Source organism: Dromaius novaehollandiae, chromosome 3, assembly GCF_036370855.1.
Source record: "Dromaius novaehollandiae isolate bDroNov1 chromosome 3, bDroNov1.hap1, whole genome shotgun sequence".
Classification (NCBI taxonomy): Eukaryota; Metazoa; Chordata; class Aves; order Casuariiformes; family Dromaiidae; genus Dromaius; species Dromaius novaehollandiae.
In genome coordinates this window covers 64,404,180-64,428,084 of record NC_088100.1, presented here as the reverse complement: position 1 = coordinate 64,428,084, position 23,905 = coordinate 64,404,180, and the positions used below count along the sequence as shown (strand labels likewise).

The window sequence follows — 23,905 nt, the reverse complement described above, 5'->3', positions numbered from 1 at the left end:
TTGACCAATTTTATATAGACAAAGGAGACCAACATATCATCCATCCTGACCGCCAGTATGTCACAGATCACTCATCCAAGTATCTTTTTAAGTAAACCCAAAGACTGTAACTAAATTTCAGTATACGAGACCAAAGCCAGCAAAGAATATGATACACGAAAATGCACCAATGCCAAAATCTCCTGCGAAGGGCTCCAAATGACCTCAATGTACTTACAACATCCTGCAATGCAGTGAAACCCCACAAGAAATCCATGAGAACCCTGACGATATAATGTTGGGTAGAATTCCTGCCAGCCTCAGATCTGACAAGCAGCACAACCCTGAACAAGTGAATAGGATACAAAAGATAGACAACCAAAGAGTGTAATTTCATGGTTGGCTTAAGCTAATTTAAGACTGCACCGCTGCCAAGACCAATGGCCTTCCCTTCCCTTCTACTTCAGGCCATGTGTTCTTGTGTCCTCCCTTGTGTCAGGGCTTGCAGTTGTGTGGCATTTCAGCAATGAACTGAGTCAGCTTAATGATCCAGATAGAAACTAGTCACAGGATTTTCAGTCACAGCAATGAGCTGAGCCAGCTTGCTGCACGGTTTTGTAATTGCTAGTGTTGGCACAACAGAGGGGAAGGGAAGATGCAGTGGTTGCGGGGGGCAGGCCTGTATTTAGGTATTTAGATATGTATTTAGCATCCTGGTCTTAATTGGTTTAGGCTAACTGGCCAGTCACACCAGACAACTGTGGATGGGATGCACCACCTCTAAGCGCTCGCCCACCTTCTTTTACCTTATGTCCACAGGGGCTATGTCTAACTTGAAATGGCAGCTATAAAAGCCTGCTAAGAGGGATTAGAAGTCATGTACTCTCACGTACCTCCTCCTTATACATGTACACGTATACAGCCTTCTCACTGTCCCCTTAAAGCCACTTACTGAACTGACCTCAAAGCTGGGTGTGAAAAAAGTTCTACCTCTGGCCTCCTCTTAACAATCATTTTGAGGCATGTCAAAAGAGGGAGCATTATGGGCCAAAAAAACGAAACTTAAGGTGAGATTGTATAAGAAGCGCCCTACTTCATCAGAGCAATGGTCTATTCGGCCCCGTGTTGTGATTCCAACAGGGGCAACAGAAGATGCTACTTAGCAAGAGCATGTGAACCTGGGCACCTCCTGTCATCCATTTCTTTCAGACTGTATTTTTAGCTGTTGGGAGAGTATTAGCATAGAATCACAGAACCGCTGAGATTAGAAGGGATTGTTTCCAAAAACAATCAATGTAACAGTGCTTTTTTCCTAGTTACTAGATTGTGTAAAACACTGCTGCTTTCCTGGCAAACTTGCATAACAATTCAATGATGGGCTATAGTGAATAAAATGCAACTTACTTTCACTCTTCTGACAGCATAGGTATGACCAAGCAGGACGAACACTGGTTGCCGGACGTTCCGCAAGTCCCATCCTTTCAAACTACAGTCAACTGCACCAGTTACCAGCAAGTTCTGATGATTTGAAACAACACAGATATATCAGCACAATTTAACTATTAAATTGCCAGGATGCATATTAAGGAAATGTTGGCTACTAAAGTTAAATAAATCAAACAATACTGATGAATAAATCATAAATGAGGTCCGCATTGTGTTAATTAAAGAGAACAGAGAAGTACAAACTATTTCCCCACTACAGACTATTCTGTGTACTATGCAAAAGAGTAACCATAACTCCAGGTGTCATTTACCTCTTGGAACAACACTCTTCTGGAGATGTAGTTAGTGAATGAAAGTAACAAGCAGCTAGACCTTTTTTTTTATTGCCATATAAAAAGAAAAGATATTAATGAAGCAGTAAAAAAAAAAAAAGCTATTTAATGAAAGGGATTCAGTTAGAAAAGCAGTTGGACAAACAGGATTATACCTCATCGTACTTGCACCAGTCACAGCTCAAGATCTCAGCATGGTGGGCTGGAATCACGAGTTTGACTCCTGGGGCTTTCACATCCCAAACTCTTAAAGTCTGGTCACCTGAAACAAAGAGAAATTGATTCAATTTATCAATTGATGAATCAGTTAAGAGATATTGTTAGTACAGTAGCACTCAGTAGACAATGATTTCTCAGCTCTGTGAAATACAAACTATGACATGAGGGTGCTCAGGACAAATAAAACAAGCACAGTATAGACACAGAGGTCAGAGAGATGCACACAAGGAAGTAGAACTTGTTTCATTTTATTACCAACACTTCCATTATCTTTTTAAACTCAGATTTTATTAAAAGGAAATGGGGTAAAATACTCAAATACATTTTACTCAAGGAGGAGCTTATGATCCATTTCAAAAGGAACTTAGAAGATCAGAATGATGAACAAGTTTTCTCTGCAAGTCAGCAAAGATAAGTACCTACGCTCATGCTCTTGGTCTGTAGAAAGTGAAAGGTAAATGCAGCTTCTGTCCAACTTCTTTCAACAAAATGAAAATTTAAGGCATTTTTCTTGTACTAGTCATGTGCTAAGACACAGATCTTCACTGGAAATTCATAAGATAGTGTCATTCTGCTAGAACTGTTATATATATTACAGCAACATTTGCTCTAACCTCAAAGCACACACACAAAGGTGTTTAGAGAGCAATTAAGGGAGTATGGCCTAACTTAAAAGTTCTGAATCACCTGAGCCTCTCTCTTTCCATCAAACTATGGATCGTCTTCTAGCCCTAAGCCTTTTTAGCCTACTCCAGTTGCTAATGGCTTACAAACATACATAGAAGACACTCAGTATTGACAAGGCTACCATGCTTTTCAATTACTTTAATCATGATACTCTCATTAAACCTAAATATTTAACTTTGTATCAGCAAAAATGGATTTTCAGCTCATTTGTTTACAAGAGAGAAAATCAGAATCCACAATTGTGCCTATATTCATGCGAGACACACGAAATCACTAGAAGCTGCATCTGAACATCCATGATTTGTACAGAAGGCATTTACCAACACTATGTATACTAAAAACAGTTTTACCTTGTTATTGAAGAAATTCATAAGGTAAGAAATCATCAGAAACACTTCTGATAATCCTCAAAATAGTTATCATCAATAACATTTATGCTGTTTATCACATCTGATTCTTGTTTAAAAATTAACACTGATGGTTTTAGTGCCCTATTCAAAAACGTTTTATTTTCAGAAATTGTGGCAACTGTATCCTTAATTCTGATGTCATTAAAAGGTATCACGTTAGTGTTAAAATATACAGATGGGCACACAATATCACAGCTCCTCTCAAGAATATGGCTACAGTTCAAACAAAACCATGTCTAAAACAACAATGGTAATATTCCTACTGCAAGAATTTCCAGGCGCTGCAGACTCAGCAAAAAGACATAAAATTTTTGGGAAGTTTGAATACAAAAACAAAGCGAAAACTTCATTTGAATGCATGTCATAAGAATGGCCTTGTGACTAGGGTACTACAGAGATTACAGGAAATTTTGCTCGAATTGTTGGCTTTGCCTCAGATTCCATGATTATGAGAGATACTGTGCTCTTGGTGGCTAAATTCCCCACCTGTAAGATGGGAACAACACATGACCTCTCCATTTTCATTCCCCTTGCTTATTTTAATACTTTCAAGAACAAGAATGTCTGTTACTCTGTGTATATACAGCACTTCCCACAATGACACCTTGCAGTCAGTTGAAGCCCCAAATATCACCACAGCACTTGTAACAACAGTGCAACATATGGAGAGGAGGAAACATGACCAGCAGGATGTTGGTGATAAAGGCAGTATGTTCATCCACCCACTTAGCCTTGCTAATCTGCCTACTTGCACAGCACAGATTTCAATTTGAGTCTTAAAGACTTTTGGAGATATAATAATATTTTTAGAAAGCTTTTATTTTATACTTGATCAGATAACAGATTTGAAGGGGAAGCTCATATTTCACTACAGACAGGACAATTTTTATAAGTAAATAAATATATATATTCAGGTGAACGCGAATGAACTGCTGCAGGGACAGGCCTCAGCAGCATTATTAGGGCCAAAAACATTCGGAAAAGTAACTTATCCAGCCAGTAACAGCTTTGACAGCAAATATACAATTTTCCCAATGATTTCCTTTTTTTTTTTTTTTTAAATAAAAAAGGCTGACCCATGAGAAAAAGGCTTTTCCCCCCCCATTTTCTCTTTTTTTGATCTGTTTGAAAGGCTGAACTTAGATGTTGTTAATTCTGGCTGGCCCTATCTGTGAATTATTTTTAATGGAGTCATGCACATATAAGTGAACCTTTTAGTCAAAGGAACAGACTGAATTAAAGCCAAAAGCAAAACCAATTTTTCCATTTAAGCAGCAAGTGAAAGAATCAGAAAAGAGAGGTTTCTTTTAGTTTAGCCGATAAACAGTGTAATCCTGACATATCACACATTTTAACAATCACTGTTTTTAGCTCAAACATCTTTCCATGACCTCACAGTATATTATTTTACAACTCATTTCAATAAAAATTGCTGTTAATTATCTTTGAATTTTCACATTTCCATAATTCCTTTAAATCTGCATTACCAAGGTTGCATTTCTTCCATATGACAAAGCAGAAGTAGGATAATAATAGTTAAAAAATACATAGAAAGGACACCAAATATAATTACATTCACTACCAGCCACTTCCAATTGGCATCCCAAAGCAAGCAACCACAAAAGTGGCCAACATTTCCCCTACAAAATATTTCTATTTTTGTAAGATGCAATTTCTCTATGGCAACAGATTTCTGCTGGTCTGTTAGATAATTATGATGCCAGATTTGTTTGTATATTGTACTTGCTTTCTTTCATTTTAATGAATATTTGTGAAATCTTGGACAAATCAATAGAACTACACAATATATACTCATCTATTCAAAGTTTATGAAAGAAATCCTAATCTAGAAGTATATCGTCCCCATACAAGGGATGAAGACTGCTGATATGAATGACTATATTGTAGTGAAGAGACATAGTTTATTTGAGATTTAAATTTCATGTAGGTTTTATGTTGACTTTTGCTCACAGATGCATTTTACCCACATTCAAAAATCATTATGCATTAAGGCCAGTGAGAACAACCAGCTAAGCAATCAATGCCAGACAGTGCTGAGGTACAACATTAACCATACAACACAGCTGGGTATTTAAGAGATTGATTAAAAAAAACACCCGAGAAATCTCACACACTATCTGAAAGCAGAAGGTATTCTCATCAAGACAGGCATTTTTTTTCGAGAATCAAAGTACTGTTAACTTAAAATTTCACTTAAAAAGATGAAGCTGATTTTGTGCATCCTAAAGTAAGAAATCTGATCTTACGACACTTCTCTCATCAAGAGAAAAATGGATAATATAGCTTTAAAGTACTGCAGAAAAAGAAGTCAGCACAAGAAACATAAGTATTGGCATACATAATATAACATCAAAAAAACTTAATTAAATTATGCACTTATGCCAAGCCATTGAGCAATTACAAGTTAATTTTTGCTTGCTTGTATGTTTTTTAGAAGATGGAAAAAACAGCCTAAAGTATTTGCTCAGAATCAAACAGGAAATCTATAGAACAATAGAGCAGAACTCAAATCTCCTGACTCTCAAAAACAATCTTTCTAGGTGTTTTAAAATGATCATGCTGTCCATTTCTATTATAAATAATATAAATAAACCGAGGATCTACTGCAGGATTAATAAATCTCATGGGATTCCACATAAAGAGACAGAAATAGAGTGACAGAAATAAGCAGTTTTATTTAAAACATCCAACAGGATTCTACTGAATGCACAAAATCTATTCCCATATAGCACAAACTAGATATCAAGTAAACATAATTTAACAATGGAAATGTACTTTCCAACCGGTAATTTTTCAGTCTGATAAAAAAAGTCTGTAAAGCTAAAATCAAATAGCTTGAGTTTCCTCAGATTAGACCTAGATAGAATCTTCTTCTGAAAGAACAGATTGTTAGAAACAAACAGACAGAAATTAGTGAAAATTTTCATTTCAATATTTTCTAAAATAAATAAATACAAATCTTAGAACAAAATTTTATTTCAAAATCGACCTACTCTAGCCTACCATATTATTAAGCCATTCTTCAGTGAATGGAAAAGTTCGCTATATATCTAACTCTAACCCAAGTCACCCAAAACATCTTAATTCACTGTAAAAAAAACCCTGCTATTTCTGCTCAACACTGAAACATTATTTTACAAGATGACATTCTAATATAAAATATTATAACCTGAAAATGCTTTATATTCTAGCAAGTGCTGCACATAACACTTCACTATGGCTAGCACATACCATAAATTGAGGGCCAGACTCATTTCTTGAGAAATATTAGAGGTTCATTCAGTGAAGTTTACTGAATGCAAAACACAGATGAATTCAAAACCATGGTAGCACATCTTGAAGCAATAGCTTTCAAATGAAAATATCCATGTAATTTCATTATATAGATTTGACAGAACAAAGTAGGCAAATATATGATATTTTAATATCTTCTAGTATAAACAGCAGTTTAGCAGAACTGCAACAAAATGCAGCAACTCTGCAGTCAATTTGCTCTTTAGGTACCTGATTTGTACAACAAAAAGCCATAAGCTAAGCTGAAGTCCCTTATTCTACCTCTTGAGTACTTGGACTCCAAAAATGACCATGTTTTTCTCACTCTTGCAAGGCCTTGAACCTTGTTCATGATGGCATTTCTTTTAGCATATTTGACACGTAAATAAGTACAAAAGAATTCATAAGAAGCAAAGAACGGATCCCAACCCCACCATACCAACTAAAGGAATATAAACTTCTTGTAATGTGTTTCTGAACTCATACCAAACTATTGTGATGTTAGTCTTTGAGGGCTATTTCCTTCAGTTGTGCGGGAACCTAAACAAACACAAATACCTTTGGAATTACCTGTCTGCAACTCCCACTCCCCCAGCAATTCCTTCTTTTGCCCTGTGTTACCTCTGAAGCAGGAAAGTAAGCTAAAGCTTGAGAAAACTGTAGTCAAAAGTCCTGACAATGTCAAATTTGGTTAAGAAATGTACACATGCAAACTATGCCTTTAATCAGCAGCTGCACTCAAGACTATTACTTTCTCCTTCATTCAGCATCTTTTCTCTTAGTAGACGCGTACCTTCCCCTAGTCATTACTTCACAGAAGACAATGTTTATTCGTAGCTTTCTCTCACAGGCATTCAGATCCCAGATGCAGAAGGGTGTACCAAAAATACATTTCAGCCCAATCTCGGAACTACAGCTTGACGACCCTTGGACTACATGCATTTGTCAGTAAAAGACTGGTAGGTATGAAAACACTAACGTTCAAAAAAGGCAAGTCAGTGTGTCAGGGCTGGCAATGAGATGGAATACGAGGGAAAAAGTCTAGAAGTGTAGCCTTAAAGTCTAGGACTGAACACAAGGGCTTACAAAGTGTGGAGACTGAATGTGTGTGTTCATTTATAAACCAATAAAGCTGCAGTTCCCTAACATTTTTGTCAATGTAATAAAAAAAAAAAAATCCCCCAAAGAAAAACGGAAGAATGGAAAGAATTCTCTGAGCAAAGAATGCAGTTAATTGATCTACACTATGATGAGTACAGACAGCATCATCTTGCAGATTTGAGAAACATTTCCTAGCCTTATTCATGACTTCTTAAAGATGTAAGAGCCTGTACCCACCCTGATCAGTAAACTTAATGATTGTATTAATGATCTAAAAATGAATGCAGCATTAAAACTGAGGTCCCAGCAGTTCAGATACAAGATAACAGTCATTCTAAATCTCCCTGGACTTTGTCAAATCCAGAACACAATATTTTCCTTTGCCAATGTTATATTTGTACTGAAGAATATTACAGTTATGCAGATAAGGGTAAAATGGTACTCACTACTTATTTCCCACTGGTAAAATTAAAGGACAATAAAAATATCTGACACTACAAATGATGCTTTCTTTATAAACCAAAGGACTGAGCAAGCTCTATTGCTCTGCAGTCACTGAGGCTCATTTAGTTGAACTGATTTATGTTTGACTATATACTAATGTTGTGTGCATTTGGCCCTTTCTTTATGTGCTTCTCATCAATTTGTTCTCCAGGTGAAAAAAAGAGACCTTCTGGAGAAATGACACAATGAGTCATTAAACCCTTTTAGCCATGAAGCCGTTGTTATTTATGTCATCCTTTAATCACATTTTCCACATCACTGTTTTTTCAGTGTAAGGCAGACATTTACCAGGGCTCTGCACGAGTGCTGCATGTCCACCTGAACATCCTGCTTATCTTATCAGCTCAGAAATCATTATTGACATCACAACAGAATTTATTTACATATAAAGAATTAACAGTTTGTTTCTGTTAACAGTAGTATCTCCAATTTCAAACAATAAAATATAAGCCATTACTAAATTGCCTTTTAGGAGTACAAATGACTGTACATGAAGATGACAGCATTGTAAAGTACCTCGAACATCCCTCCAAATGTTAAATGGAAGTGTATTAGATGCTGAATGAAAGCTAATTTAACTGGAGCATCCCACATATTTATCTCCTGTAATTTAATCACATTTTACTGTCCACTGCACACAAAGTTAGTCCTTCTGCATGTATTCAGACTAAAGACTTAATGAAACAAAGTATTTCACACTTAGCATTACATTCTTTTTCAACTGTTTTATATAACAGTCTTATGTTTCTCATTTTCTTCATTCATATTTTCTGTATTCTCATAAAACTTTGAGAGAAAAATCATATTGCAAAGGCAGGGATTTAACCTTATCAGCTTGAGGCAAAAGTTGTCTAGGCACGTTATGGTCCTTCTGAGCAGCTATTTTGCTGTGTCTTGCAGCTGCGTCAGATTTTCGATTTTCAGTGCTCATAAACTAACTAGTTAAGTGGAAACTGAATTTCTGCTGGTATCTGAGTGGATTCAAACAAAGGCAGCACAAAGACAGGGGAGAGGCATACAGAAGTTCCTACGCCTCCTTCCTTTTTTCTTCTCTTCTTCCCCCCCAAAAAAAAGTTTACTTAACAAATATAGTTAAATTTGAAATATTTCAAGACCAATATTTTTTCCAGCTATGCTTAACAATGTATTTCTTAAGTATTATTTTCCTAACAAACGCAAAGTTGAAGAAGCTGCAACGTGAAACAGTTCATTTCTGGTCTGAAGTCCTCTGATTCTACAGTATTAATATATGGGTATGTATGTGCTTGAGAGTATGTATGTGTGGGGTGGGAGGAAATAAGGGGGATCAAGGGGAGAAAGAGAGAGAGAGAGAAAACACACACACACATACTCAATATAACCCTAAAGCAGCTCGGCCTCCTTCAAAAAAGGAATGAAGAGGATTGTTTAAAGTAGCTGGGGAAAAAAAGCAGGTGAAATGAAGTTCAGGAAGTTTCCTTCGGTCACATTTTCAGTTAGTAATTTTCAAGAAAACAAATTTACAAAAGAATAGACACCATAAAATTTCAGGTTGACATTTCCAGTAAGTGCACGCAAAGAAGGGAACAGCTGTAAGTTCCATACATGACACAGTATCATCATGTCAAGACTGCAGTTTTCTTTCAGCTGTATCTTTAGCTTAGCAGAAGTTTAGTCATCAGCAAAATTAAGCTTTCTATCCCAAAATTTTCTGACATCCTTATGTGCATGTGGATCCTTGCAAATCTCAAATTAGGAGGCCTAGCCTCCTAGACAGTTCCACTCGACTGTCTTAACATATCTTTCCCTTGACTGACTTATCAGAATGTCAATAACCACTGAAGAGTGAGGTGGATGCTCGGACCACACGCTGTCTGATGGGCCTTTCCTTACAATAAGGAAATGGAATTTATACCCAGAGCAAGTGTCATGTGTACTTCTACTACCACAGAAAGATATGTTACTGCTGACCGAACTAAAGGCTCCCAATACACATTTTTAGTAGTGAAGTAATTTAATCAAATCACAGGAAAATTCCAGTGTAAATTAAAACCAAAACAAACTAGGAAAGCCATTCCACATTGGCATGTCATGACTTCTATGCAAGATCTTGGTTCGAAGTTATTTCATTTAGAAGCACACCAAAAGTTTTATTTTGGAAACCATGAGAAAGTTCAGCATCACTTTGAAGTCATCAGTTTCTCTTATTTAGTGATTTTACACCTAGCATTACACTGCAGGATTTTTATTTCACATCCAAGTAGTACCTGTAGTAGAGAGATACTGTGCCTTTTGTTTGGGTTGGTTTTCCTGTAAGATATTATAGAGTCATCAGTCAGTGAAACCTGACTGCAATTAGCTTCAGGCCTCTGCAGTACATGCTCATCCTTTTCAAGAATCAGAGTAAAATTTGCAGAAGAATGGGATCTTTAAGTGCCTAAGTCAAATCTTTCAACAAATACACCTACTGAGCAAAGAACAGATCAATTATATGTCATATATCAATTATATGTTGCTGTACACAATCACAATTCCATCACATACAGCATTTAACAATCAATGTCTCCCAAAGTGGTTCAAGTGGCAGTGTATTAGAAGAATGTCTGGCTTAATCACTTACGTATCAAATTTGAAATAACCCATTGAATCAGGAGAGCCCCTTTTGTTCATTCACAACATCAAAAACGAGCAAGCAGGACTTCATAGGGATTGTAACTTTCCCTAGAATTTGCAAAAAAAGACTAACACTGTTTTCACCATTTACGTTTAACCAAATGGTACTTAGCCAGTATTGTGTAGCAGGTAGCTGCATTTCAGTAGTATACTGTAGTATACTGTTCATACAGTATCCTCAATCCTCTTAAGTTTCTGCTCATCCTGTTAGATAAGTACCTCCCAAGTGTTACCTCAAAAAACCTTCAATTAAGTTGGAAGCATCTGTGCACCAGTGCCTGGCTACCAAGCACTACTACTTTAGAACAAATATGTGAAATTTGTTAGTTATTGAAGTTCCATTGTGCAAGCACAGCCAGATGGAAACAGACAGACTGAAATTTTATAAAATAAAAATCACATGCTCTTTTTAATCAAGTTTCCCACAGAACAGGAAAAAATATCTGTGTATCTACTACTGTCTCTCCTTAATTTCAGTAACAGAAAGAGATATCTTTGTTTAGCTCTTCCATCAAAAGGGTAAATAAGTAATTTCCATTTATATCACTACCAAAACTCAAACAGATTTGAAATCAGACAAATTTAAGCCACTGGAGTGAATCTACTAATATCCATACTGGGCCAGCATCTTATTACTCCTCTACTCCCCAAGCACACTCTGTGGCTCACAGCATTCCTCTCCCCCAGCCAGTCAGCAGTTAGATTGCAGGTCTAGCAGCAGAGCTCTGCTCATGGCCCTAAAATAGGAGCATTTTCTGGAAAACACTGTCACCTCCCTGTACAGTCTCTTTGCCTTGTCTCTTTGGCCCCAGAGACAACCAGCTCAATTATGACTGTATTAGTCAGCTAGCTTCGTAACACTGGCAGAAGTAAAATTGATTTTTTCTTTTCTCAAGAGCAAGGCACAATGATCTCTATTAGTATTTAAAATAACTCAATAGGAATTAACCAAGTTATTCACAGGGCTAACAGTCTACTGATGCTATGTATTTCGAGACAATTTGACCAAAAATGTAAGCCAGAACATGAACTAAAGTATATAACATTTTACTGGACAATGAAAAGAGTCATGTGAATGGATGAGAACCACATAAAATTAAAGAAAAAAACTGCAACAAGGTCACTGAATTGACTACTAGAAAACTGCTGATCCATGTTTAAAATGCCATGAGAATGATTCATAGATCATAACAGAGCCTACAAATCCATTCACAGCTAAATAGTTCTTTCCTTCCTCCATTTTTATGTATAATACACACTACCACCTGCTGGACAAACTGCAAAAGTAATACAATACCATATAGACTTCTTCTGCTTTACAATCATGTTTACCTGAGGCAGATGCAAAACAACCTGGGATGTGTGGAGACCATATAGTACTGTAAATGACCCCTTCGTGGCCTTTAAAAGTGCATAATGACTTCCCCACAGCTGGATCCCACTAAATAAAATAAAAAGATAATTATTGAGGTATACATGCAATAAAACAGGGAAAGTTTTCTTTTATATATAAGCTTTATATGTATAGAAAGGACTAGAGGAAGTTCATTTTACTGTATATCATGAAAAGCACTTGTATACTTAAACTGGTATTAACTGAAGGCCAAGGCAGCATCTCGGTTAAAACAGAACCACAGCCTCAGTTTAAAAATAGAGAAGAAAAGTGAATGGACATTGTTTCTTAACACAAAGAAATATCAGTTCCAAAACAAACCACACTTCTGCCTTCAGCAGAAAACCAACATACCAGTTTGGCTGTTTGATCCCATGAACCAGACACCACTAGCTGTTCTCCTCTAGTTTGGCTCCAGTCAACACTATATGCCTACAAATGATATAACAGCCTAGTTTAGAAACAGCATTAGCATACAAGTTTGAGTCAGCCTAAGTTCTATGAAGTACACCTGGATTTGCAGATTTTATCACAGTCAGCTAAAAAAAGCACACAGGTCAAGCATCACACAGCTGCCAATGATGAACATTTACCCGAGTAATTTACCTGAGCAAAAATGAAATTTAACGTCTCAATCTCTCAATCTGGCATTAAAAGCATATAGAAGCTCAGAAAGGTATCCAAAAAGGTAAAGATAGACCAAAACAATAAAAAGGATCTAAAAAATCTACACGGACTCACCATCACTGGAAGTTTCTTCCACTGTAAAAAGCCGTAATTCAGACTGATTTCTTATCTCCAATCCAACATTACTCAAACATTCACAATTTCTAATCGCTAACAGTGTTAATGACACCTCTCTTTAGAGCTGACTGTGGAGCTGACAATGAGGTTTTAGCTGACTAACATTAAATACCTCTTTATGATTTGTAATTATGTGCATCTTTGGGTTTCCTAGAGTGCCCACTACCACCACAGAATTTAAGTTCTACAGAGATGCTAAATGCACTGTTTAAAGTAGTACAGCATAACTGGCCCCACTCTCTTGGATAGACAGAATCATACACTAAATTACAGCAACTCTATTTTGAAGGTGAAAATGTTTGGACCTGTGTCACCAAAGAAAAAGTAGAGAAGCTGAATTGGAAAAGAAAATTAACTGAGCAAAAGCCAAAGCCACCTAATTTCATTTATGAAAAGTGTCCTGTATGAGAGAGGAAATCAGTATATCATTAAACTACTTCAATACATTTTCCTTCCTAAGAAGCATTTCAGACTATGCTGGATCCAGTGTAATTTAACTTTTTTCATCTACTTGCTTGTTTTGCATAAGTAGAAGACAACCATTGCCCAAAGAAAAAACAGTGCATCCTCGGCAACATTCCTTTTTCATCTTACAATGTCATGTTTCCCACACACCAAAAAGTATACTGCTCTAGCATCATGCGGTGCTAGCTCCCTTTTGTGAGCAGTTTACAATCCAAATGTGTGAGACACTGGGACAGTATTTGACAAAAGCTATACAAATAATAAACTGAGAGGTACTTTTTTGTTTGTCTGTCCAAGCTATGCCTTTACCACCTTGGTTTTCCAGTTTTGTCAACTGACTAGCAGTACTACAGCTTATTAAAGTACCCTCCCTTTCAACCTGACTCCTTCCATTAAAATAATAACAAAAGAGACAAACAAGTACCTGCTCATATTTTAAGAATGAAAGACATCATAGCTCTCCAAAGTGGCTCCAGAGCTCCTTATAAATATTAGCCTCTCCCCTTCCCCCTGAATCTGTCTAAGGGGTCTGTGTGCAACTCCTAAGTTGTTGTTGCTTTGCAATGCCCCTGCATGGATCACTAGGTAGCATGCCTCTTTCATGCAATAGCCATACAAAGTCAGCTCAGTGGGAGTCTTGGGCTCTCATATCCCTGTCCAGAATTTTCAAGGAAAAAACATGTGTCTGAAAAAATATGCACCTGTACCACATATTCACATCGCCCCACATATTTTGGATGCATCAGATCTACCGCACAGATAACACAAAGTGCACATATAGCTTCCAGCTCACTCACAAGCTCAGCATATAGGTCTGCTAAACACATGTTATGATATTGATCTGTATACATATGGCAAACACAAGTGGGACTGCCCAGCATTCTGCAGCTGCATCAAAGGTAATGGTACCTGGACAACTCCTCCTTCAGGCAAGATTTACAAACAGAACAGACAACAGGCTTAGGAAAGGCAAGAGCTATTTTTCATGGCATGTGACAGGTCCAGATACTGAGAAAAGAATGAAAAGAGGAAAATGCAGGCAACCAAGTAAGGTCGGTTTTATTCTTCTTGCCTTTTCACGCCCATCACCCAACACAAATTTACAGATGCTTCAAAAGAAGCTGTGTTGAGCATCACAGAAAGACTAACAACACAGCATAAACCTGAATTCAAGATGTCCATCTTTCAGTGCTTTATTTATAATCATAAAATGTATTATAAACAGCAGCAACAAATACTATAGGTAAGATCAAAGAAAGGTGAAAGATGTAAAAATATATTAAAAAATTCAAAATAAACGTCAAGACTCACTTTACAGGACAAATTTAATGGAAATACTGTGTTGTCTCACATTTCAGTAAGACTTCATCAGAACCAAAGTAAATTAGACTAATTTATTCATGAGATTCAGCAGTTGGCTAGTGCTGGAATAAAACTCATTGTCCTTTCATAATAAAGATGCGCTTTTAAATTAAAATTGTATGTTCTTTTCAAGGAAGGACAATGATCTCATTTAGAAAACAGTAAACTGATCCCTGTCAATCTTGCCTTAAAAATAATTATAAAGCTCAGTGACAAAATATTCATTAAAAGTGTCAGAAAGGGATTAAGGATTAAGAAGGTAGTCAATCACTTTAAAGACCACTGTCTGCCAGTGTTTACCACAAACTATTAGTTATATTCCCACTGAGATCTATCATCTTCATGCACACTTATAAAAATCAAGACAATCCTTTCATATCTTACAATAAACACTCAGCCCACATGTCCTATACTGTCTTTCCAACTCATGGCTGAATGCGTCAACCTCCCCATGCTCCCTGCTAAACCAAGACTTGGACACAGAAATTTCTATTTCACAGACAACAGATGGTGCAGCAGAACCAAAATAATCTTATGGATAGAATTTCAATGAGAAAATGTTAGAGACAAAAGAAGAAGAATTTGGAATTATGCTTTGCCCATATTTTTCTATTACTACCATTGGTCTTTTAACACTATCTTAAAACCCCCATCACAACTACAAAGTAAATTCCTTATTTACATAATATGTCTATTAAGCTGAAGTAGGAAAATCACAAAGAAAACAGGTACAGAAGATAGACACTCTTGCGTAACTGCAGTCAGGCAGCTTTTAGATTTGTGCCTCATACCTGAAAGAACCAAAGGTTTCTGTGAATACCTAACTGAACTCCCAGTCATTTTTTTGTTGACTACATATCCACTAGCTGGCCATCTGATAATGATTTATTTTATTCAGATAAAGTGGCAGTAATCCAGGCAACAGAGAGACTAAAACTGATCATATCAAAAGACCTGAGAGAAAACAGTAGAGGATTAAAAGGAAAGTACGAAGGAACTTTTAGTTCATTCCTCCTCCCTCCTACCTGTCCAACAACTGTCAGTATCAGGTGCTTCCTTATTCTAACACAGCACAGCATACCATCTACAAAATTATCTTTATTTTCGGAAAAATTCTTCCTAAACCTCTCAGAGACTAGTTTGCGGTCCTTATACAATGGAAGAGTTAACTAAAATTTCTGATAGACAGCTTATAGGAAGTCACTGGATCAGCAGAACTCTGTCAAATGAATACCTTTCTTTAGAGGTGATATTGCTTCAAGTCTCTAATAAAATAGTTCCTTATCTGTGAGAGAAGTTACTTGTAATCATTCATTTTACAAGGCATACGCATCTATAAAGGACTGAAAACTGAAGAGCATGCTAAATGCCACACCTCAGAAAAATCCCTTAGGGGAAGACAAATATACTTGGACATACATTGTCTTAATGCAAATACATTTCTGAAGATGAATATAATACATTTTCCCTACCAATATTGCATAACATAAAAAATTTAAATTTTTAAGAAAAATCAAATTCACTGGTATCAATCCAAGGCTAAAAAAGTTCATCCTCTCAATATTTGACTATTGTTATTCTGAGTAGGATCTCACAACTGCTAGGATGGAAAAGGACAAGCAGTTCCTGAGTACAACAGAAGTCCTAATGATCTGTGTAATTTCTGTCACTCTGTATCCTCAAGATAATACTGCTATATACATCAGCCACCTGATTTAGACCTATTCAGTGATGTTCTCTAGAGTAACAGAATGGCTGCAATACTTTCACACAACTGAATGATTACTTAGCCTGCAAGGAACCACAAATGCTATTTCTGAATATATTAGATTTATGTGATTATGTGGTACCTGCTATAGGATATAGATATATGAGTATGGACAGTATGTAATTCACTTCATACTCAAAATAATGTTAAGTTATAAATTCAGATCATAGACCCAAACAAAGTGAAAAAATAAACAACAAAAACACTTTTGACAATGAGTCCACAAACAGCCCCTTTAATAATTCAAGCATTAGACAGACCATTAAAATTTTCAAGTTTTCCTGATTTACCTCCTGAGTGTGCTCTTTATAGACTTGCAGTGGACCTGTGGTTTTAGCTGTATCCCAGATTTGCAGAGATCCATCCCCACTAGAAGTGATGAGCACATGTTCATTATTCTCACTCCACGTCACATCAAATAGACCATCATTCCAGTCAAAACTAAATCAGAACAATTAAGATATTTGTCCATGAGAAAGCATGACATGAATGTTTGGACTAGTAGAGACAATATTTCTTTAAATCATCCTCTTTACCATTCTAAACATCCTTTTTTATATATTTGATTTTCTAGTGAATCTCCTTACAAGTAACTTAATTGATACCATGAAAACTTTTACAAGTATATGTCAGAACAGGCTGATTAGGTTAAAGCATAGAGGAGCCAAGGATCTTCAACACAGAGAATCAAATCTGATTGTAATCTTAAATTTTAATAACTGTGGTAAACAAGGAAATAAAACATGCTGTTTTGGAAAAGCTCTGTCCAATCTAGAACATCAATAAGAAGCTGAGTCATAATGAAAACCCAGCAGAAGGACAGCTATGAACATATTAAAGATCTCCACGCTCCCTGAAAAGGGCTCTGACACATCAACAATTCATCCTATAGAAAAAAATACCACCTGTCAGCTGCTCTGCAATAACTGCCAATGACCATGCTGCGTATTTTGGTAAATACGAAGTTATTTACCCCTTTTTTCTGAAGGTTCAGCTAAGCTCAGGTTAACTTCATTGGACCCTGCAGTAATTATAAGGAAAAAGCATGCACACCAAAAGTTTCTGTAGAAAACATGACATAGCTCATGGCTCAGGAAATTACCAGTCTTTTTACCACAAGTTAAGTGGGGTCCCTGGAAACATACAAATGAACATTACTAAACCAGAGCACATAGCAGAACTAAAAGAGTGTTTAACAGCTACAAATACAATTATGTATTAATGTATAATTACGAATTAAAAATTGCTTCTCTGAATATGATAAACTACATCACTGTTTGTTAATTATTCCTATTTCAGCTGTCAGGGTAATCTAAACAATTGCTGTTTTAAACCTCAAGCCATTTTTAGGTGAATGATGGCTGAGTACTAAACCCCCTCCTTCCTAGCCTTTCCACTCCTCCTCCCATCCAGAATACAAGCCAAACTCTTAGAACATTATATCTCCTAGAAATGACCTGCATGTCTTTCCACATGGACCTTCTGCTCCACTTTCAATAAAGCCAGTCAGGAAGGGTCAAATTTAGGTGGCAAGGCACTGCTCCTAAAAAGCTAAAACTTCTAATTTCAAGCTCGTAAAAATAAACCTATGTTACCTTCTGAGCAGAACAATCCCAGCTTCATTTTGTTCCAGTACTACCAGAGTTCCGCAACCTAAAACAACAAAATAAAACAAATTATCACAACTAATTCCTCCATGCCAGTGCAAGCTAGTGTTCTGAGGTAGTTATACTGTGCAAATATGGAAGGCATCTGAATTTCTTTAACGGGACAAGTAACTAGTTGTAGGTATAAACAGCTCCTTGTCTCTGCTTTACATCTCCAAAACATTATAATTATAAAATGATATATTCTTTTTTTTTCCAGTACACCTGTAGGTAAGGTTGGAAAAGAAACTCACTTGTAAAGAAAGCATAAAAAGTGCGTTTCACCCATACGCCTTATGTTACAGACATACCCATCTGGTGTTCCTTAGATCTACTGACAACACAGCAAATACAGCTTTTTTCCTCTCTTTGAAAAGAGTACCTAGTAATACAAACGCAGATCACCAAAAATAAAATGAGGATATCAGTTCTATGAAAACACACACAGGTACTACTCTCCTATGCGACTGAGGTAACATCTAAGTAACATTTAGAAACTTTACTTAAAATGAATGCTTTTCAATAGTCCTAGAGGAAAGCAAAAACGTTCCAATACTGCAAAAAGCTCAGCTGGGGTCTTCAGCAGGACTGCAGAGAGCTGCCAGGGCCTTTCTGAACACTTAATGACCGAGACTGGAATAATTAAAATTTTAAGGAGAAAATATTTTCAGACATTTTATTTACTGTATGTATGCCTCCTCTACTATGCATTTACTCCTGCTCTTATGAAGTCAATACTCCTCTGATAAGTTCTTATTAAAAAAAAAGAAGTTGTTTTGTATTTTCTTAAGTAGGAAGACCTAGCTAGTTGGGAGACTTAGGGGCAAGCATCAGATTTGCAACCTGTTCTGAAATTAATGGCATTCCACTGGAGGGGAACAGATGCATAAATTGAATCCACGCAAAACAAAACCAACAGAAAACACAAAATGCTTTGAAAGCCATTAACTATCTGTATACACGCACACAGATGCAATTCATAAATTGATGGTATTTGAGAGCAGCAAACATTTGCGCAGCCTTTGAACTCTTTGAGTACACGAGGTGCTTCTTTCACAGTAATCACTGTAAAGAGGCCTGATATGCTCTTTAGACATAATTGCCAAAATAAAGGAAAATACTATGTAAAATAAACAGTAAAAGGGGGGGAGGGGGAAACCAAGTGCTACTGCCTCCAGTTGAGCAAAGTGGCAAACAACCACCACAAGGCGAGTATGGTAGTGACGGCCACTCTTGCCATGGCGCTTCAAGAGGGCAAAACGACTCGATACAGGCAGTCTCGTTTATGTTCTTGGACCAGAAATGCCTGCAAACGAGTGCGCCAAACCACACTTTTTTCATTAGGCAACAGCGCCAATGACTGCTATTAATAAAAATAAAAGAAGCAAGCGTTTATTTTCTGTTGTACTCCAGCAGCGCCGCTCCCTTTCTACACTTGTGCTGCAGGACGGCACCCACGTTGCTCCGTTTCGCGCTTCCAGGAAGGAGACACACGTTTTCATTCCGCAGGCACCCTGCTGCGTTACCGCAAACGGGCGAGCAACGGGAACGTTGGCTGCACTAACGGCTGCAGCAACGCCCACGGAGCCCGGGCACCGCGCGCGCCCCTCGCGCCTCACTGTGGCGCAAACCGGAAACGAAACCTGAGCAAAGCGGGGCGGGCGGCAGCCCTGCTGGTGGCCCCGCCACCCCGCGGGCCTTCCACCCCTGCCCGCCCCGCACCTGCGATGCCGTAGTACTGCGCGGCGGCGCACGCCACGCGCCCCGGCCAGTAGGGCGAGAACTCCACCGCGTAGCCGTGCAGCCCCGGCAGCCGCAGGGCCCCGCCGCCCGCCGCCCCCATAGCGCAGCTCGCGGGCCCCGGCCCAGACGCGGCCGCACGAAGGCGCCGCGGCACCCCCGCCGCGCGCGCAGGGCCTCGGCCGGAAGCTGCCGCCCGCGCCCGAGGGGCGGTGCTGAAGCTACGCCGCCGCCATCTTTGGTGCTGGCCCAGGCGCGCCACCCGCAAGGAGAGGCGGCGGGCTGGCCTTGCGCCCTTCCCACTTCCCCGTGGCAGCGCGGCGCGGCCGGGCCTCGCTGCCGCTCCTCGGGAGGCGCCGAGTCGCCGTCTCAGTGGCTTCCCGCAGGCTGTGTCTGCAGTTTGGGAGGCCCTGCAGGGTCCCGTGTGCCCCGCGGCTTTATTCACTGCTTCCATCAAAGAAAAGCTGTAATTTTAGGCTGTCCCAACAACAAATTTGTAACTCGATACAACTAGACTTTGATATCCATGCCTGCATGATTCATGTAATTAAAGATTATCTGACCAGGACCAGGCCTCCAACCACTCACTACCCATTTTTTTGTGCTAAACAATTCTGCAAAATTCTCTTTGGCAGAGAAAAAGATTTCCAAACTGCATGGACAATCCTTTTGAGACATACATCAGCTCATTGTGTTGATGTATTTGAATAAAGGTATATTATCATTCTTTTAAAAAGCCCTTCCAAGCTATTTTGGTCTGTCATTTGTTAAGCAGATCTGCATATATTTGTATGTATGTATGTATTTATCATTCTTTGTCATGTTGCAGCTATGCTTTATGGAGGTTCTTTTATGAACAAACTCAAATTTTCTCATACTGATGACAACTTCTATTAAGCCAGTGGGAGTTTTGCCTTTCAAAAGAAGAGGGGTTCAGGCTTAGAAAAATATTTGAGCAGAGCAGAAGCTGCAACTTTCGATAATTTTATCCTGTGTGAGATGCAGGACTTTAAAATACACACAGAGATAATTCCAGTTGGACACAGGCTACCCTGATAAGTTATAATGACCCATTTACATGTGTAGAGATGAGGACAGGAAATTATTATTTTACACATGAAGAAAGTAAGGCAAAAGGGAATAAGATGATTTAATCAGAGCTACCTCATGGATCTTGGAAGATAATTACATACTCCTGCTCTTCGTTTAAATTTAAAACTAAACCTTAACTACAAAACTAAACCTTAACTACAAAATCTATTGTAAAGCCACATGAATATATAATTCCTTAAACTGCCACTCAAATTCAGATCACTGAATTATGCAATTTTACTAAATCTTTGATCTTGTGGTAAAAATGAAATCAAATGTTTATCAAACAGCCTCCAGGACTTTAGAATAAAATGGATTCAAACTTAGTGCAAGTGAAGCTCAAAGTAGTGTATCATTTGGATTATCTAGTAAGCACAAAATTTCACAGCAGCTCCTACACCCTCACAACTGGCAATTTATAGGCTTAATTTACTGAGAGACATCATTTGCGATGATTTTTTTTTTTTTTTAACACTAGAGAAGAGTCTTATCGAATTGACTTGTCGAATTGACTGCTGCAGGTCAAATTCCACCAATTTTAGCCTCTGTGAAATCCTTTTAAATCAATATGCCTTTTAGAGATACAGATCACAAGACAATCTCATGGGCAAGTGTTTTTACAGTAATTATCTTTTGCAATTGGGAAGTCAATAACAACATTTAAAAAGATACATGCCCTCTGCAGTAGTGTAGTAAGTAAATCTGGACGTGGCCCTTTGCAAGGGATTGTTCTGGATTCGCGTGCTTGATGGTGTAGTCTCCAGCTACTCTATGGACAAGTTAGCACTTGTACATTCAAGTACTGGAAAGGTTTCATCACATGTATCTTCAAAGCAGCCTACAAATCTTTTTATAATCAATGAAATTCCACAAAGAGGTTACACAAACAGGAAGCAGTCCTTACGAGTGGCACAGCTCTGTTTCAAAGACAGCTTAGAAAAAAATTAGTAGACATAAATATCAAGAAATGGAGAGAGGGTTACAAGGAAATCCCGAAAGAAGGACCTACTTTGTTGTAACAGTTCCCTAAACAATTTTTGCACAGAAAAGCTTGTGAATTCAGGTTTTTAAGATTCTTAGAAGTAGGACGCAAAATAATATGGCAAGTATTTACATAGGAAATTTCAAGGTAGATACACTAACAACTGAAGAAAAAGCTATTTTACAAGCAGGGAGAAAGGTCCAACAAACAAAACTGCTAAACATGACTGTACTTCCTCCTGAACCAGGTGAGCTGAATTCAAGAAACATGAAGGACACAAAGAAAGTGTTCCAACAGCCAGCCCCTTTCACCAAAGACAGACAAAAACAAATGTATCCAGAATGCATCAGTAGATGGCAGCCATGTTCCGTTTAAAAATTGGTATCCCACAGTTCTGCAGAATTCCCCAACAACACTGAGATTTTTCTCCTAACTCAAGCTCACTTGATAGAACTAAATTCCCAGCTAATTAGCATATAGCTTTCAGTTATGATTATACTGCAGGCACTTCTCTAAGCCATATCCCTTGTGAGCATTAGAAGTAGTTGTGAGCATTAGAAGTAGTTGTGAGCATTAGAAGTAGTTGTGATGCTTACAGCAGTATCTCTGCATCCTGTTCACCTTCTTTCTGGTCTGCTGAGCTGTTCTGTTACAGACATACCTCCATCATTTCCTCAGCTTGCTGGTTGACAGCTAACTTAGATGCGAGTTGAGCTGGTAACGATCACTGCTGTATATACAAATCCTTAAAAAAAAACTTGCTGGTTGCCTGAAACGGTTATCAGAAAGGCTCTAGTCCACGTATTGAAAGAAATTATGAAAATAGCTTTTCTACCAGAGAAAGTAGATTGTGAACCACTCCCTTAGCTGTGAGGATAGGTAGTTTAAAACATTAAAAATACTCAGGGACTGCAGGAAACTTTTCTGCATTCTAGTTAGAGAGCCATTAGGTTTCATGCAATCAAGATTTTCTTTTACGATAGTGACTGCTTACTGACTAATAGAAATGTAGGGATTTTCCCAAGTGAAATTCCTGTATAATCAAAAGGCTCTGTGAGTCAAAGCCTTAAGAAAAGCATTTAATGTCTCAAGGTTCCTGGTAAGAGCGCAAGAACAGGCAATAGTGAACATAAAAAATTGAAAGTTTGGGAAAAGTGAAGACAAAGGAAGTTGCAGGAGTGAACACAAAGGGAAAAGGCTCAGAGTCACATGGGGAAAGTGAGGTTAGTAAAAGGAAAACACAGTTAGCATGGACACTGTCCTGGGGGCTTGAAAGAACAGAAAAAGTAAGTAGAGGGAAAGACACTGGAAGGGAGGAAGAAAGATGGGGAGATTTAGGAAGTGTGAGACTTGCTACATGGAAAAGAAGTGTAAGCATAGGGCACGTTTTTCACCCCACTTGGTCTGTTGTTTCACAATACAAGGGATTCAAGGGCAGTCCTGACTGATGAAATAGCTATCCCCAACTACATGCCCATATTGCTCCATCAGTTTTAGCTGATTACCATTTGTGGGGACCATGTCATCATTTGATAGGTGAATTTGTCAAGTTATTACTGTTACATGATCAGCTGCCTCTCTGCAGAATGACCACCAATCTCTATTTACTTGCTTCTTAGTACATAAGTACTCCTTTACAGGTTTAGTCCCATTCTAGATGTACCTTTTTTTTTTTAAACTTGGCAGCTGGCACCCTGTTAACAAAATACTACCCTCTCCCTATCAAAAATAAAGGATACCTCTAATTGTCTACAGTAATATACTTAGTCTAACTTTCATTTTGCAGAAGATTTAACTTTTAAGAACAATTTGCTTATTTCAGTAATCATATCTAGTTGCTTGTGAGAGTTCTGTTCTAAAGCCCATGGAAACAGGATTAGTATGTGTACTTTCAAGGTCTCATTTGGATTTTTGTATCCAAAAGTTTCTTTATATGCTCTGTTTTTCACCCATAACGCAAACATATTGGACTCTGTTTTTGCAAACTTTTTTTTCCTCCTGCTTATTAGTGAGAAAATTTACAGTGCAT

At 37.9% G+C, this 23,905-nt stretch overlaps 1 protein-coding gene across 3 annotated transcripts in view; it reads right to left on the bottom strand.

Moving 5' to 3' along the window:
• The window catches only part of PEX7 (peroxisomal biogenesis factor 7), a 55,311-nt gene that overhangs the window by 28,927 nt on the left and 2,479 nt on the right, over positions 1–23,905 (bottom strand). For 2 of the 3 annotated variants that reach the window (XM_026121316.2, XM_026121323.2), the window contains exons 1-7: positions 19,785–20,024; positions 18,012–18,069; positions 16,707–16,857; positions 12,372–12,449; positions 11,957–12,065; positions 1,913–2,019; positions 1,384–1,497 (exon numbers count right to left, since the gene is read on the bottom strand). In XM_026121316.2, the coding sequence (XP_025977101.1) occupies positions 1,384–1,497; positions 1,913–2,019; positions 11,957–12,065; positions 12,372–12,449; positions 16,707–16,857; positions 18,012–18,069; positions 19,785–19,905 (738 nt within the window). In that variant the 5' untranslated portion in view covers positions 19,906–20,024. Of the gene's footprint in view, positions 1–1,383; positions 1,498–1,912; positions 2,020–11,956; positions 12,066–12,371; positions 12,450–16,706; positions 16,858–18,011; positions 18,070–19,784; positions 20,025–23,905 lie in introns of those variants that run through there. The other variant, XM_026121338.2, reaches the window with a different exon arrangement.